Here is an 18,736-nt window from a genome sequence, read left to right on the forward strand (position 1 = left end):
AAGCACTATAAGATATGAAAGCCAAAATATTTTTACTCAATTTTTTTTCTAATTTTCTTTGCTTTCCTTAGGGCAAAGTTTAACTCAGCCAGTTCTCTCTTGAGCATAATGAGATATGCTTCCATACTGATGAAAGATTTATACATGGTTTTGTGAATCTCTCTATTACTACTATCAAAATATGTTACTAGACTCTTAAATATGCCAAGTGATCCACAGCGTGATCACAACATGGTATAATATCCTTCAAAATTTCATCTTCAGAAAGTTGAGAATTTATATATGTGTACATACACACACACACACCCCCCATGCCTAAGGATCTTAATCTGAAGTCTGCACAGTCCAGATGATATTCTATTAGATCAAACAATTTTCAAAAGTTGTGGCTTATTAAATTTCAACAGAGGATTCAGAAAGCTTAAAAGACCAAATATGGGGGATTTTAAAAATGAAAGTTTCATCTAGAAGGAAAATAAAGAGATAATTTTCAGAATTAACCAAATGCTCAGTATCTGCTTAAAAATTTTCAGAAGCTACAAGAATAATGTATTATCAATTTTTATTATCCATAATATAATTCTAGATCTAAAGGGAATTTAATATAGCTTCGTGTGTGTGTGTGTGTGTGTGTATGTGTGTGTGTGTGAGAGAGAGAGAGAGAGAGAGATGTTTTTGCATGCATGTGGGTGTGTGTATAGATTACCTAAAATAAACTATGAGGTTCTGGTGTTGGGGAGTATATTTAGCATTCAAACAAGATTCAGCTAATAATTATTTGTTAAATAAATGAAACACGTGCTCTTTGCTGGCCCCAGGCTAGGCACTGGGGAATGCTCACAAGGTTTCTGCCAAAATGGAACTCAGAGTCTGGTAGACCCAAGAGGTTCTTCAATACCCATGCCTTCATATCCTCTTTAGAATTAAAATTCTACTAATAAATTAAGAAAATGTATTTGATACAGAGACCTAGACTTGAAGATGTGCAAATAAATACACAAAATTCAATCATTCCCATTGGAGGTGTTTAGAAAATAGCACGTGGTGTCCTGCAAATAGAATGACCTGACAGGATATATATACATGTACAGATCTGGGACAAAAGATAGGGCCATTTTTATAAAGACATGTGATAAAATGTAATACAACACAAATACCATGTTACAAAGAAATAAGAACTACTTCTCTTTCATGTTGATAACCCAGCCTGGAGCTTCCCAAATGAGAACGTCCTGTGTGCTATCTCATGGTCACCTGATTAAAAAATACTCTCTTTCCAATTTGTTTTATTGGATTTTATTTGAGGATTAGATTCCTTATTCTAAAATGTATTTTTTAATGTTATATGGTTGATGACTCATTAAAACATCTTTAAACCCAAATACATCTTCGCTAACTTTAAAGTTAAATAGCGCTAGGATGAAGAGGCAACATTTGCCGGCAGTGGAACGTTAGGTGAGGTTTGGAGAATTAGCAGTTTGGAAGAGGTGATGCAGTTTCATTACACAGAAGTGACTCACTCTTTCACCATGGAGTGTGATTTCTGGAATTGCTATTTGGAAGCAAGTGTGTGAGGTAAATACTCTTAAAAAAACATAAATACTCGTTTGTCATGCTTTGTTCATCCTGGATAATGAATAAATGTAAGACATAGACCTAAAGATCATTGAAATGCTACAGTTTTTAGTCTGGGGGTGCCTGGTTGGCTCAGTCTGTGGAACGTGCGACTCTTGATCTCAGGGCTGTGAGTTCAAGCCCCAGGTACATGTAGAGATTACGTTTAAAAAATGTAGTCTAAAATATGAAAAATTAGTTATGAAATTAATTCAAAAGTTTATAGGAGGAAACACAATATCAAGCATAAATTAATTTCCACCTGTGTGATTAACTAGTATTAACTAGTATAATGTCCCCCAAGTGTCCCCTAAGTTTCATTCTCTCCATTTTAGCAAGAGAATCCCTCACCAATTCTTTACTGGACAGGTGGCTACCTTTGTAGAGATTACTTCTTCTAGCTTTTCTTGTATCTGAGTGCTGGGCGAGAGGATGAGAATGGGATGAAGCTCCTTGCTTTCTCAAGCCTCTTCTTCCCCTCCCACAGGATGGAACTCCAACATGGTGGTGACCCAGCTTCAGGTCTGAGTGTGATAATCACACCCGGGGGTTTGGGGGGTTGGTTCTCGGAGCAACGGGATGGATGAAAGCTGGGTGCCTGATTAACCACATGGTGTACCATGGCTCCTCTCACCTCAACAATATTAGAGCAAAGAGAAATAAACGTATATCTTATTTGAGCTACCATGTTTTGAGGGCTTTTTGGTACCACAACTTAGCGAAGCCCTAATGCAATAAATCAGCAAATGATGATTGTCCACTAGGTGTTCCCCCACAGCCTTGCTCCTCAATGAATCTCTTCCATTTCTGGGAAAACCAACTCCATTATTCCAGTTGTTCAGGCCAAAAGTTTGGAATCCTCCAGTCCTGCTTTCCTCTCACATACCACTTCCAGTCCAGTCCATTATTCAACAGTGCTGGCTGAACTTTTGACCCAGTTCTCAAATTGGACCATTTCTTACCACCTCCACTCTTACCATCTGAGTCCAAGTCAGCATTCCCTTGACTGCATTCTTCTTGACTGCTTCAACAGTTTCCCAACTGATATCCCTCCTTCCAATTTCCATGGCTCCACGGAAGCCATACATTAGAGCATGTTGCACTTGAGCTCAAATTCTCCTGGGCAGTCCCATCTTGATTAAAAAATAATAATAACAAAAGTCCTTAACATGACCTACAAGGCCACTTGGAGCTCTGTTGTATCATTGATTTCTTTACCCAACTCCTCACCCACTCCCCTATAATCATTCACTCTACTCCAGCTACGCTAGCTTCCATGGTATCCCTTAAACATGTCCCAACCACAACCCTATCTCAGGTCTTTGGACATCTGTATTCCCTTTGGCTGAAATGGTCCTCCCCCATATATCAGGATGGCCTACTGTCACCTTATTCATTTCTCTGCTTCTGCTCAATGTTCGACTCATAGAGTCCTTCCTCGACTACTATATATAACACAGTGATTCCTTCCCCATCCTGAATGTCGCTCTCTATACCCTTACCATGCTTTGATTTTCGTAACACTTATCACCAACCAATTATAGATATATACATACACACGTATACATACACACTCACACACACACGTATATGCATTATAAATGTTTGTTTCATATCTTCCCGATTAGAGTACAAGCACAATATTAACAAGCATTTTCTACTCTTTGGTCTCTACTATCACCCAAACACTTAGAAAATTGGAACAATGCCTGGCACAGAGTATATGCAAAATAAGTATTTCTTGAATGAATAAGTTGCATGAATGAATGAAACACAGTGTGACCCACGTGCTTATAGAGAGGGACACAAAGTTACACCAGCTTCAGAGAACAGAACCCAACCCAGTAGGGAAGAGTCAGAGAAGGCTTCTCAGCAGAGCCAACCCCTACAGTGCCTCTAAAGAGCAGTAATGTCTTTTTTTTTTTTTTAATGTGGGGTGTTTTGTTTTTTTTTTAACTTTTATTGTTTTTTAGCTGAGTTGCATCCCAGCCGGGTTCAAATGGTGAATGGTTGAATGCCAACCCAGGTTCAAATGGTGAATGGCTGAATGCCACACCAAATCACAGTTGCATCTGATCAGGCCAAAGAAGAACAGTAATGTCTTAGTGTGTGTATCTCAAGCAGAGGAAAACATCTATAGGGTCACAGAGACAAGAGAACATTCAAGGAAGTTGAGCCAAAGCCACAGAGTGGTAAGTGCAGAATCTAATAGGGAAGCGGGAGCAAAGTTAGAGAATTTCCCCAAGCCTCCTTAACTAGTTACATGGTAAGTAATCAAGATTCAGGTTTCGTGTCTGCCAAATTCCGAAAGCCAGCTCTCTCTTTATTTCACCGCAGAGTTTTCTATCCTCAGGAGTTTGGAATTTACCATGGGAAAACACTGGAAAACAGCGAGCAAGGAGATGACACAAACACATGCGTCTTTTGGAAAGATCTTGTTCATGGTAGCATAGAGGATATACGGAAGTGTAAGAAGCCTAGGGACAGGAAGACCTATAGGAATTGTTGGAAAAATTCAGGCCAGAAGTTCTGAAGATCTGAAATAAAGCAGCAACAGACAGCGACACATGACACTGCTGGGCTGATAAACGGAATAGGATTTGAGGATAAGCAGACACGGGGCCTGGAATCACTCCTGGGTTTCCAGTGTGGGTCAGGGTGGGGGAAGAAAGGAGGTGCCGTTCATGAAGCTGGGAGTGCAGTAAGGTTCAAAGAGGATTATTCCAAACATTTCAAGCTGGTCACACAGCCACTTAATGGAGGGATCTGGATTAAACTCCCAGGATTAATGGCTCTCAGTCCAGTGGCCATTCCTCCGCAAGACAACTATACTACATGGCTAAAGCTCATAACATAAAGCACACAGAAACAGAAGACAGAAGAAACCTAGTTCAGCAGTCTAGCTGTGTCAAAAAAGTCTACACTCTGTGAGAACATGAAACAGAATGTACTGTTGTAGAAAATAATGAACTATTACTTGCATAAAAAAACACATTCTAAAATTAAGTTCTCATCACAACATAATGTCATATGTGTTCACAGTTGGAGTGAGCCTTTTATCTTCTAATGTTACTTATCTCATAAGAGCTGCCTCTGGGAGAAGAGAAAAGAAACTTGACTTTCCAAGAAAAATAAATGAAAGCAGCAAGTTGTTTTTTTTTAAAACTGATCCCAAGAAAATGCTCAATAACATTGTGTTAAGATACCAAAAACAAGCAAATGCACTAGCAAATGAAAAAGCTCTTTCCAAAACACACCACCAGAGAAATATGTAGAGATGTCACACATTTACTTAGCAATAAAAATTTTAAATGAGACACACAATCAGTAACTGACAATTTTCAGTTTACGCATACATTGAGTAGACTACACTGGGACCACGTGTAAAATAACGTATTCTCTTATTTCATCTGAAAGCACTTATGGCATTAGATGAATTATTGCAATGAACCTTCTAACTATAAAATGCTACCTCTTCTAGAATTCTTTTAAGTAAGGAATAAGCACAGTATAAAACCATTTTCTTCTCCAAAAATGCTGATTAGATTCAAAGGATATTTGATTCTTTTATTCTTTTGGAACTATGATTAAAGTCTAACTACAAAAAAAAAATTTCAGTATCCTACTACACTAACTCAGGATAATCACTGAGAAACCCAATTATATTCCCAAATCTTGAACATTAGAAAGTGTGCAAACAGAACCCACAAAATGCATCAAGGATACCTTTCAAACTGTGAAACGGAATGTAATTAACAGAATAATAAGCACTTCAATGCAACTGACTTGCCCATTGTTGATCAGTATTGGCTATTTGCTCTAGATTTAAGTGTCAGTCTTCACAGAAATTCTTGCTTCTAACTTACCAAGACTTTATTTAAAAGCAATTTATTACAAACTTCCAGTTATAAAATAAATACGTCCTGCAGATGAAATGTACAGCATGGTAGCTACAGTTAATAACACTGGAATGCATAATTGAAAGTTGCTAAGACAGTAAATCTGAAAAGTTCCCATCACAAGAAAAAAAAAATTTGTAACTACGTATGGCAATGGATGTGAATTAGACTTACTGTGGTGATCATTTCTCAGTATGTACAAATATCAAATACCTGTGTTGTACACCTAAAACTAATATTATGTTATATGTCAGTTATACTACAATAAAAAAATAAATTAAAAAAAAGACATTTGTTTTGTAACACGATCCTATGTATGTGCTATTTGGGTTGTGGAGTCACTATCTGATTCTTTTTTTTTTTTTAAAGATTTTATTTATTTATTTGAGAGAGAGAGAGAGAGAGAGCACAAGCAGGGGGAGAGGCAGAGGGAGAGGGAGAAGCAGACTGCCCTCTGAGCATGGAGCCAACGCAGTTCTTGATCCCAGGACCCTGAGATCATGACCTGAGCAGAAGGCAGACGCTTAATGGATTGAGCCACCCAGGCGCCCCTCAATATCTGATATTTTAAACTTTAAACTAATCCAGCATGTTTTCTGAAACAAGCATCCAGTTGGTCATATTTGTCTTCAGGTCATATTTCAGAATCACTTAACACTAACAAAAATTACTGAAAACTTCAAAAAGATTTTGCTTCTTTGGCTTAGATCTACTGATGTTTATTCCATTAGACTTTAAAACGGGAAATTCTTCAACACAGGTATTCACTTGAAAATAAGAAACTTACTACATATAAAAAAGATTTTTTTATAAAATTAACTATATTTTAAAAACAAAAATTTTAATAACAAGCATGCCCTTGCTTTATATTTTCTGGAAATCATATTGATATCTGGCTCAATAGAAGAGAGCTTCATCCTCTACTTCCATTACCCTTCCTGCAGCTACATCACACGTCATATCACTTCTAGAAAACTCTACCACACGCTCGTGAGAGAATGCAATAGAGGACAAAGGACATGCTCATGTTATTATAAAGATAGGTCTGACCTCAAGGAGCCCCTACATGTTTCCCCAGCCCAGACTTCAAGGACAACTCCTTCAAAAATGTTAGTGTGATTATATTGGAAGAAATTTTCGGTTCACTACAAGGATTTCTCATTAGAGAATTTTAAAATATTTATGAATATCTCTGTGTATGAAATCTGTGAAAATACCAAAATTCGCTCATTTGATCCACGGCAATGTACAGCAGCTACTCTAACTACAAGAGGACTCCTTCCATCAGTCTCCCCTCTCTGCCCTGTTACATTGATGGGACACTTCCCCCTCTACACTCAGGCCTCTTAATGGGGCTGTCAGACAGGTGTCACCCACGTGGCATCTCCAATAGTGTCTGAACTTGACATTGTCAGGACAGAACTCCCAATTTCGCTTCTTCGCTATGAACTCCACACACTTTTTCCCATCTCAGAAAATGGCACCACCATTCACCCAACTGTTTAACTCAAAAACCAACAAGTCCTTCCCAATTTCTCTTTCTTTCACCCCCATATCACATCTACGAGCTGCCAAAAATGCACGAGCCGTCCCTCGCTTCCCATGCTATCATCCCAGCCTAAGCCAGCGTTACATTTCGCTTGGGTCAATGCTGTATATGACCTCCCAACCAGAATCCCTGTGTACCCCACCACTCCACAGGACATGTTTTCCACCCTTGATTAGTAGTAGAATCTATTTTTCTACTCATAAAACCTGAATCACATCATGTCCCATCTCAACCGAAACTCCAATGCTCTCTAAATCTCTTGGAGTAAAATTAAACCACCGCCCACGTCCTACAAGTGACCTTGCCAATGAAACTCATGTCATTGCCTTCTCTCTCTGGACCACACCAATCCTTCCCCACCTTCGCACGTTTCTACTTGCAGCTGTCCTCGTCTGCGACCTCTATTCACAATTTCATGTGTCTGGCTCCTTCTTGTCATTCAGGTCTCAGCTCCAAGGATACCCTCGCAGGAGAGCCCTCCCTGACCCACCGGATCATTGCCAAACCTACCTTATGACCCTCTCTTACATCACCCTGTTCTATCAATTTACTCATAACCCTGATAATGATCCACAAGTATCGTGCTTATTTTCGTGAATGTTCTCTGTGCTCTTCCCCTACAACCATCACCAGGCTGTAAAGTCTGGAAGATATAGGACTGTGTACGTCTTGTTCACTATTCTACCCTCAGTGTCCACTGAGACAGTCAGACCTGAGAAAGCATTTGTAGAAACTGAACAGCCGGGATAAATAAATAATGACTTGATTAGCGAACCATAATAAAGAAACTGTACTGCCAAAAGAACTTCACGAAATACTTTGCTGTTCTCAATTGTCAAGGGATTTACGAAGAATTTCATGTATTCATGGACGACGCCCAGTCAAATCCACACACTGCTTTATCTCTAACACCTTTTCTACTTTTGTAGAAACACGCCATATGGAGGGGGAGGAAAGCATGGTAGTTGAGCAAGACCTGCTATGTATATATGCAACCTAATTCTCAACACAAAAATCTGGTGAAACATTTTTCCTATTTCGTGTGGCTTTGACCTCTAGAACTGATGTAAGAAATAAAAACTTAAACTCATAGGATTAAATGCAATGTCAAGACTTTCCATAGAAGTTATCTTAATTTTCTTTTAAGAAAATGGCATGAAATTTGTTCTAAAAGCACATAAACTAAGTATTTTTCCTTTGCAGACTAATTTTTCATTTACTCGAGAGCCTTATCATCAATACTTATGATTACTGTTGTTAATCCTCTATTTTTCTTTTTTTTAAGATTTTATTTATTTGACAGCGAGAGAGGGAACACAAGCAGGGGGAGTGGGAGAGGGAGAAGCAGGCTTCCCCGCTGAGCAGGGAGTCCGATGCGGGGCTCGATCCCAGGACCCTGGGATCATGACCTGAGCCGAAGGCAGACACTTAACTGACTGAGCCACCCAGGTGCCCAGAGTCCTCTATTTTTCTTACAGATTTGAATTTAACCATTAATAGCATCCTCTATACTATATTAACCACCCCATCATCTCCTAAGACATAATGTGGACTCTGGGAAGAAATAATTTCATGTAAATTCATATACACACACACACAGGCACAAAGTATAAATCTCTGTGCATGAATATTTCCAACAGGCTAAGTCGATAAAAATGTCTGCACTGGAAATATTGGAGCAAATTATTACAAATCTTTAAAAAATGACTTTAATTTAAGGGCATGTACTACCATTGAGTGGAGGATTGGGGACAGCATAAATCTATATTAAGAATATTGCTGAAGGTATTTTATTAAATATTCTAAAACAGTATGAAATACAATGTAACAAAAGAATAATATAAAATGATGCTCTGTAAACACAAGTCAAATATAAAATGTAACACTGAATTATATCTTTCTCACCATATAAATGAAAAAAAAGTTTGATGAGTAAGTGAATGCTTTCAGTAAAAGTTATCACAATAGGCTATTAATTAAACTCTAATGGAAATGAATGCTCACTCCCTTCTTTCTGCCAGTGGGAAATGAGTGATATTTTAAAGAAGCTTGATCAAGTTTTGAAGGAAAATTTTAAACACATTGGCGTTAATTATAATTGTATGAAAAGTTTTAGCTTTACTCTATAAATACACCATTGCATATTAGTGAAGTGTAAAACCATCTCTCCTAATACTTGGGCCCCTTCACCAGATGATTCTTCTAGTATTGGCAATCAATCTTTGCTACTGATCAAAGAACAGAGTAACTTAATTGGCTTTGATAATGAAAAATATCAAAGTAACTTAAGTGCTCTCGTTAAGTCACACAAGATAGCACACAACAAATAGAAAGTAAATATTCTGTCTTGTTTTAAAAGCACGTCCTTCCATATATTCTTATGAATAATTATCAAGTAGTTTCATTGTACCCAAAAAACAATCAGCTTTAGTAAAGTTGAGCAAACAAGGCAAAAAAAAATGGTATTAAGTAAATCATTAATATAGTCAATAATAATTTCTTGAAATTTTAAATATGCATAAAGCATGAATTTTCAGGAATTTTAATAGCATCTTAAATCATCAATCATAACTTTATATCTCCGTGCACTACTACGAAGCTTTAGCACAAAAATATTTTCATTTTCATCAGAAAGGAGTTTACAGAAGGGTCTAAGTATAAAGATCAGACTCAGACTTCAACCTTCCAAAGCGACAGGAGTTAAATTCAGATACAGGATGGGCTATTACAGGGCTGCGTTTCTGAAATGCAGAGTCATGGGAGAATCCCAATAAGGACTTGTGAGACCAATTCCAACGTCCTTGGTCTCTGGGTGGGGTGGGCTGTTGCTATGGCAGCCACACCTCACAGCATCCCCTGCTGGGAAGCAGCTCCTAACTGCCCAGCCCTTTGAGAGCCTGGCAAACTACTGCTTACCATTCAGGGATTTTTCATTAGAGGAATGGATATTAAAAGCATTTGTCTATCCAGCCCCGCCGCCCCAAAATCATTCGAAATCTTGTTAAAAGTCTCCGAAGAAATATATCTATGTGATTTTACATTGACCCCACAACAATTTCAGAAGCCCGTCAAATGTTTAGCATGCAAACTGGCCACCGGTCGCAGGTACTGAGGCCCAAAGTAAGTTTTACCTCATTAGTAGGAAATCAATGTGTTATCACACTATTGCCAAAATGGTGCTAATCCATAGTTTCTTTTCATTTTTTTTCCAGCTACACTGTATTCATTTTTAATGTTCACGGGAAATGCATTTTTAAACTTTCAAATTTGGCATTCTCTCAAAATCGCAGAATGGAGACATGGATATTTTAGCAAAATGAAGCAGCATAGAAATAAAACCTATAACTGTTATGAAGTAATAGTAAGAAAAAAATACTTGTACCTTTTTTAACATAACCTCTGATTTCCTTTACCAATTTCAGAGAGATTTTTTGAAAAAAAAATGATGGCTCTCCAACTTTTTCTGTCCCAAAAAGAAAAAGGGAAAAAAAAAAAAAAACAAGAACAGTAATTTTCAAGTATTTTAGCTTTTGGGAGTCTTTGAAAGTAAGAAAAGCCACACTATTGCCCTCCTCAATGTAAAACATTCAATTCTACCATTAATAATTTGGAAACAAAACTGGAGAGAGCTACACTGGTAGAACCACAATGTGATTAAGCTATTAAAAAAAAAAATCACACAAAGACGTATGTAAACAGCCTAATGAGTAGTAAGAACAGTATCCTTCAAAATCTGTCAGTTTTTCAAAAAGTGGTATCCTTAAAACATCTTGTTAATTTTTCTTGTACAACAAATGCCGTTACTTTATGATGGTAAGTACACACACATCTTTATCTATATTAGCAACAAAGGAAAAAGGTATTGCTCAGCTTACTCATCTACCCCTTTTCATCAAATCTATCACTAAATGACTTTTGATTATTTCCAAATATAAAAATGCACCCTTCACAGAAAAAAGACACTGTAATCACCAAGCATATTCAAAAGTATGTGTACTATCCTCTAAGGACAATTTATGAAGAATTCTTAAAATATACTGGGGAAAAATATGAACATGGAAATGAAAATGCGTTGCCTTTCCAGTTTCCTGCTTTGAAAAGGACAACTCTCATTTAGATCACAAATGCAGATAAAGTCCTTGACAAATAATTCCTCATACACCTAAAAGGACATGCCTTCACTGACACACACATTCACAACATAAACACGGGCACGAAAAATACCACCCTCTAGAATTTCTTAGAAAGATACAAAAAGCACAAACCAAGAAGAAGACTGATATTATTTCACTACACTAAAATTTGTAACTCCTGTTCATCAGACGATACCACAAATGAGTAAAAATTAAAACTATAGATTGAGAAAGATATTTGCAATGCGTGTAAATGACAGGGATTAAAACCTGAAATATGTAAAGTCAACCAATCAACAGAAAAAAATGGGCAGAAGGCTACAACAGATACTTCACAAAAGAAACACAAAGGGCCCATGAACATATGAAAAGCTGCTCAGCCTTATTAGTATTCTAGAGCAAAATAACTGGAAATAGTCTAAATATAATCATCAGCAGAAAGGATAAATTGGGTTATACAGCACCACATAAAATTGAACCAAAAAATTAAGCAATAGAAAAATATGTACAGTATTATTAGATTTATATATTATAGTACAAAAACATTTAACACTGCATGCTCAGGTGAGTTTTTGAGAGGAAGACTTTGGAGGGCTGGATTCTCATACACTAGCCTGTAGGATACTCCTTCACAGACTCACAGACTGAGAATGTCAGAGTTTAGGGAAGGGACAGGAGATGCGTTATGAGTCAGGCACAGGGAATCCCTTCTTCATCCCCACAAACTCTCTCCAAGCAGATGCTCTGTAGTCATTGCTGGAATGCCTCCTGAGATGGGATTCTTGCCACCACATCAGGCTGCTCACTTCCCTCCTGGAGCATATCATTCAGCAGCAGGTCGATGCCAGAGTCTTCCCTCTAACTTGCATTTCTCCTTTGGTCATGTAGATTCATGGAGAATAATTCCCTTTTCAAGTGACAGCATTTTCAGTATCTAAAAACTACCCTTTCTTCCTAAACTTTCCATCTACTCATGAAACAGTGTCACTGAAATATATATATAATTATACTTCCTGGACTTGGTCAAGTCTATCGAAGGCTTTTTTGAAGCTTGGCACCCCAAAATAAACATGATAACCCACACCATCTAAATATCTCAGACCCTTGTCTTCGTCACTGACTCCATAACAGAAATATAGTTTAATAGTTGCATTTCATACCTCCAGATCCACTTGGCTTATGATCACTTCTTATAAACATATGTCTGTTTTGGTTTTATGTAAGCAGTACACAGGTTTCCTCTTTCACATTAATATCATAAGCTTGGTCCAATGAAAGAACTGCAAAGTAACTTCAAGAGCATTGGTATTTCAACTGTTCTAAAGCTAGCTTTCAGATGAACATGAAAAACTCACAAGGCCAAAAGGCAACAGCTGATTTTGGAGAATGAAATGGTGTTTCTCATGTTAAAATTGCTGGGAGAGCTCATTCATATGAAAATGCATTCAATTTCCTCATACTGTCAGGTAGTGTTTTGAATGCCAAATGACATGGCCAGGCTCATCATTAATGTTCAATTTTATATAAAATCCCTCTTTGAATGTCAGCTTTTGTACATCACTTGATTATAGAAAGACAGTAAACATGTTTCAGGGGGAGAAAGGAACAGAGCTTGAAGGATCACGTTGTGCAGGCTTACTTCCGAATGGTGGCCGGCATGGTGATTCACGTCCACAATGAAGAATCAACAGTGTTGGACATCAGCCTAAAGGGTAGACTTGGTATCAACCCACTGAGTGGGGAAGGAAGCAGACAACCCAGTGACTTTGTCTACAGAAGGTAAGAGTGCCACCTCAGTGCAGTAACAACAGAAATGTGAGGCTTGTCCCCGAGTGTTGATGGGAATGGTCAAGTATCACGTAGCATCCCTGTACAAAGGCCATATTAAAAGAGCCTGTGTGATGAGCTTCTTAAAAGGGGGCTGTGAGAAAAACAAAATCAATGCCATTCATTATAGACAGAAAAAAAACAGGTCCTTCCAGATACACAGCAGAGTTGAGTCCTGTCAGGACAGAGAGGCGGGCCAAGATTAAGCCAAATCTAAAGCTGCACTTTGGATAAGGAAGAAGTTATGGCTAAGAGGAGAAGAGTGAATGGTTCAGGATCTACGGAGAGGTCAACAAGCAGTTCAGTGTTGAAAGGATGCAGAGACCTAAGAAGCATTTATGGGAACATCTGGGTTATTCTCTCTTTGCCCTATTGCCATTCAAGTTCTATCTTTTCCTTAAAAATAATCAAACCATTTCTCTTTATCCTATGGTTTCATGCTGCACATCTTTAATGGGCTCCTAAAACTGGGATAATAATACATAACAAATATATACCACCAGGTCCTCTAACGTGCACTTCGAAAGTTAATGTTGCCCCATCAACACGTATGGGAACTCGGGGGCAGATGGTGCAGTTTGCACCTCAATGAACTGGTGGGATGATCTTGGCCAAGTTACTCACCTTGTCCTTGCATCAGGTTCTCCAGCTACTAACATGCAGATAATAGAATACCTACTCCTTAAGGTGGCTATGAAGATTAAAATTTAATACCTATAAAAGGATTAAACAGTCCCTGGCATTTATAAGTACTTAATAAAAGCTATTATCATTAATAAGCACCTCATTAAAAAATTGATGATTTCATTAAAAAGTTTAAGTTAAAATAGCCAATGCTCACAGAACACTCAACAGACGACTTGCAATTTCTTTTTTTTTTTTTTTTTTTAGGATATAAAATGTAATCTATCTGCTTCCACAATGAAACATCACAGGAAATGTGCAAATCAACCACTTTGACGGATACAAATTCGACATTTTTCAATACGAAAATATTTGATTAGATTCACAGAGAAGATGTTTTACTCACATCACCATTGAAACGCACTAAATCAGAACATGTTTTATTTTGAAACACAATAGACTAAAATGTATCCCTATGATAACAAAAGGGAGGGCAACAAATTTTACATCATAATCCAGGCCAAAGTCTGTTTAGGAAAATAACCTGTAGTCAAGTATTTTGTAAGAGTCATTGATATATCTGAAAACATGATTAAAATGTAAACAGAACCTTAGCAACTTAATCTACTTAACAGTACCGCCTTAAAAAAAACGAATACCAAAAGATTCTGATTCAGACTTAACATTGAAACTTCTGCTAGCCAGCAACTTTAAGTATCTGAAAGTCACACAACTCATTTTGCTTGAAAGTATATGATAATATATTTATGCTACGCCCAGATGATTTTTCCCCAGTCATCCTAATTTGTGAAGTCCTTACCACATGACTCTTCTCTTTTGCTAAAATGGTGAGAAATTCTGGCATTTAGGTGTGCAATCCTACTTGGGACACTGCCCAGCTAAAATGAAAACCACTTAAGGCACATGTTAAACAGCATTATACGTAGAAACTTCATTTAGATAAAGAGAGACAGAGAAAATTGGACTGATTTTCCACATAAACTCCCTGGGTGTTTTTCTGAATGTCTGGATAAAAGCAAGTTTGTGAATGATCCTCCATAGCCTACTCATCCATTGTTGCTATGGAATGTTCTTTATAAATATTAATGTTCGCAGATGAAAAAGAATCCATCTCTATCAAGACCACTGCTATCTAAATTTTGAGAAGATTAAATACACTGATAAAAATCTAATTAAACAATGAAACATTTCTTCAATTAAAACTTATAAAAATTTAAATGACTTTTTTTTTTAATTTGAAATTATTTTGACACAAGGATATTAGCACAAGATCAGCCCAAGTAACTGGTTAGAATTACAGCTTGGAGACAGATCGGCCTCAGTTTATAAGATTATAGTCACTTTAGTGAGTTTAACTGAAGGCCATCAACAGCATCACTGCAAAATCTGTGACTCTGAATATTGATACACTATTTAAAACCCTGTTTCAAAAAAGATAATTAAGATGACTTGCTGTTTAGTCAATCCAGCAGGAAAAGGAAGATAAATAAAATTTTTCAGAATTAGCTTGAAGCAATAGAGGAAAATTTAGTAATATTTACCTTTACCTCGGGAAGCCCGTCATGGGTATTTCTTCCTTATTTTGTTATAAATATGTTTGCGTGTATGTATGTGCGCCAAATTCTTGGTTTTCTTCTCTCATACCCCCTTAACATGTAAAATAAGATATATTGACTTTACATCACAGTATTTAAGTATTAGCTTTATAACACAGAGTTTAAATTACAGGATATTAAGAAGAAGAGTAAGTATTGCCCAAGAACTCTGTACCCTTTTTTGGGGAAATTGTTAGTGGATTTTCAGTTGTACTCAGAGTCATCATGTCATGGTAGGCGGAGCTGCAACCTTGCTGCTGTCTTTATTTGGAGATTAAGCATGGTTTAAGGAGATGCACACAGGTGCTGAGTTGACAAGTGGAGGACCTGGGATGGTTAATTTCATGTGTCAACTTGCTAGGCCGCGATATCCAGATATTATTGGTCGAACATTATCCTACATGCTTCTGCGAAGGTATTCTTTAGATGAAATTAACATACAAATCAGTAGACTTTGAGCAGCAGATTACTTTCATAATATTGGTGGGCCTCATCCAATCAGTTGAAGGCTTAATAGAAAAAAGTCAGACCTCTCCAGAAGAAGGAATTCTGCCAGCAGTCAACTTTCAGATTTGAACCGTAGCATCATCAACTCTTCCCTAGATGTCTAGCCTATTGCCTTTACCACGCAGCTTTTGGATTTGCCTGTGTCCACAATCACATGAGCCAATTCCTTAAAATAAGTATCTATCCATTGATACCTATCTATCTATCAGCTCTGTTTCTCTGGAGAACCCTGACTAACACATAGCCCCATAGTTAAGGGCTGGAACTCTATATCCAGGTAACCTGGGTTCAGTCCTAATTCTACTATAAACTAGTTGGGAGACACAGGCAAGTTACTTAACCTTATTGGGCCTCTGTCTCCTCATCTATAAAGAAGATTAATAAATATTATCCCTTACCTCATAGGATTGTTTTGAACATTAAATAAATTTTATACATGGAAAGTGTTTATACAAAGCATGCTCAATATGTTGGACCTTGTTATAAGCACTTAGTAAATATACACTATGATTTCTAAGCTTCTTCTAACATAGCTAGTAAACTAGCAGTTAGTCTTAGAAACCAGAATAGTATGGATAAAGAGATTTTCTTTGGAAAAAAATTGCAAGATTGTGTGGAAATCTATTTTCGTAAGAGATATTCAAGATAAAGGAAAACAACATACAGGTCCCGGAAATATCCAGTTCTTGAGTGGATTTTCAATAATTAGCATCTGCAAATGGGGAAGTGAGGTGCATCTTCCTTTATGCAATAGGGATGTTCTTACAAACGTGACTGACAATAAATTATCTAAAAAAAATCAACCATGAAACCACTGATAAACTATAATCTAAGAAATGCTTTAAACTTGTTTTTTTTAATTGTCAGGACTTATTAACATCGCTCTCCATATTTATAGTTTATACTTGGCCTCTGTATATTTCTTGCATTTTTCTCATCTTTTCTGCTTACTACCCACATATACTCTGGCCCTATAATTTCATCTCCTTCCCCTGCAATTGTCTGCCAAGTGAATACTGTTTGTGTTTTTGTTTATAGTGTCTTGCTTTTATTCAGAAAAAAGCCTAGTTGAACATTTATTTCCTTTTGGCCTGGGGAAAAACTTCATAATATTGACTCAAAAGCTGAAAACTTACGGAGAAAAAAAAAATGATCAAAATTATGACTTAAAAGTTGAATGCCTAATATATGTCAAAAAAGATGACAAAGAAAAATTAAAAGATGAATGACATATGCAGGCAGCACATTTCTTATATGCTGTCAAGTATGTGATAGAAAGAGTAATGCATACTGTTATTTTACAATGTTTTACACTTTACAATAACATTTATTCCAAGTATTTCATATTAACTTCAGAACAATCTTGTAAAGATGGTAGAAAGCCGGATTTTTCAACATCAACACTAAGGACAGTTTGGGCCAGATAATTCTTTGCTGTGGGCAACAGCCCAGCACAGCAGCGCCACCCCCCATCTATCCCCACTCCCACTGTGGCAACCAAAAATGTCTCCAGGTATTGCCAAATGTCCTGTGGAGGGACAGATCATCACCAGTTGAGATCTACTGCCAGAAAGGAGTGACAATTGGTAGGACCTTTTGTTTACAAATCAGGTAAAATTCAAAGAAGTTCAGTCCACTTGCCCAAATACACCCCTTCTCTTAATGACCTATCAACCTGACAATTCCAGGACACTGCCATGAATGCTTGGGGTAAGACACTAACCACCACCTAGAAACTGATTGTGATGTTAGCGTGGCAACTCTCTGATCTTCTGGGCACTTCTGAACTCACTTTTTCCTCAGCTAATCCAGTCATTACTTCAGGCTTGTGTTTTCTCCCAGGAGGAAAACACGGCATTATAAATTCCAAGTTAGAAAGAGACAATATGAAAATTTATCTAGGCATAAAAGTGTATTTGTATGGTGCCTGCCTATAAGCACTTTCTATCTTAATTGGGGCAAGATTTATGAAACAATCCATCACTCTTACTAATTAGGTAGCTCATAGGCCATCCGGCCAGTCTGATTTCCTCTTTCACACACATATAAAGCATTGAAAACATTCTTTTTATAGAAGCATGATAGCAAGAAACCTAGCCATACACTGAAAATTAAAGGTAGGGTTGACATTCTGATCATCTGGCCAAAAATACTTTCCAGCTCCTCTGGAAGCTCCGTGAGCTTGCTCAACGACCCACTGGCGTGCAGACTTACACGGTGTAATAAACAGCATTTCTTTCTTTCACCCTATCAGCCTTTCTCCATGTCTAAAACAATACTAGATTCTCAGCTTAATATTCTAAACCCAAACCCTTCATACAACTAGTCAACCACTGTATCTGAGTCGTGTTCCACCTCTTTCCAAACTGCCTCTCAACAACAAAAGTAGGGAAAAATGGAACTGTCCCATGTAATACATTACCATCTGTGTGCAAGCTGAGAAGATGAAAAGGGAATATTTGAATGTCAGAGGATTAGAGTTACAAACCATACCTTCCATGACATACACCAGTGATCCCACATCTCCTTCTTTGATGATGCAACTGTCTTTGCCATACTCCACTGGGTACATACAATCCACAATCTCCTGGATCTGCGACAGCTCCAGGTTCTTCATAAAGTCATTGTCAAGGATAGCTTCCTTTATGAGATCCTTGGACCTAGGGAAAGAGAGGGAAGATTTATTGGCACATCAGGCAAGTGTTTTCATATTCTGTGAAGTTTAGCAGAGCCGTACAGTGTTCTGGCACACTACAGGGCATGTTCTTGTTAGGCACCCAATCACTTTCCGAAAGACCTGAGAACAAAGTAATTCCGCGGCCATCAGAAAGGCACTGAGAAATTCTCCTTCAAACAAAGTATCACTGAATGCAGGTGTGACCAACCAAAAACAAGCAAAAGCATAGCATACCATTTTGTTTGAGAATGTGTTTTAATCACAAAGACTGTGAGAAAACCAATGGACAA

General features: G+C 37.5%; 1 protein-coding gene across 2 annotated transcripts in view; it reads right to left on the reverse strand.

The window, feature by feature from the left end:
• The window catches only part of PRKG1 (protein kinase cGMP-dependent 1), a 1,235,615-nt gene that overhangs the window by 1,051,712 nt on the left and 165,167 nt on the right, over positions 1-18,736 (reverse strand). For both annotated transcript variants that reach the window (XM_025850942.2, XM_025850941.2), the window contains exon 2: positions 18,263-18,429. In XM_025850942.2, the coding sequence (XP_025706727.1) occupies positions 18,263-18,429 (167 nt within the window). The remainder of the gene's footprint in view (positions 1-18,262; positions 18,430-18,736) is intronic.

Source organism: Callorhinus ursinus, unplaced genomic scaffold (genome assembly GCF_003265705.2).
Source record: "Callorhinus ursinus isolate GAN/ISIS: 27379988/994484 unplaced genomic scaffold, GSC_fseal_2.0 scaffold32, whole genome shotgun sequence".
Classification (NCBI taxonomy): Eukaryota; Metazoa; Chordata; class Mammalia; order Carnivora; family Otariidae; genus Callorhinus; species Callorhinus ursinus.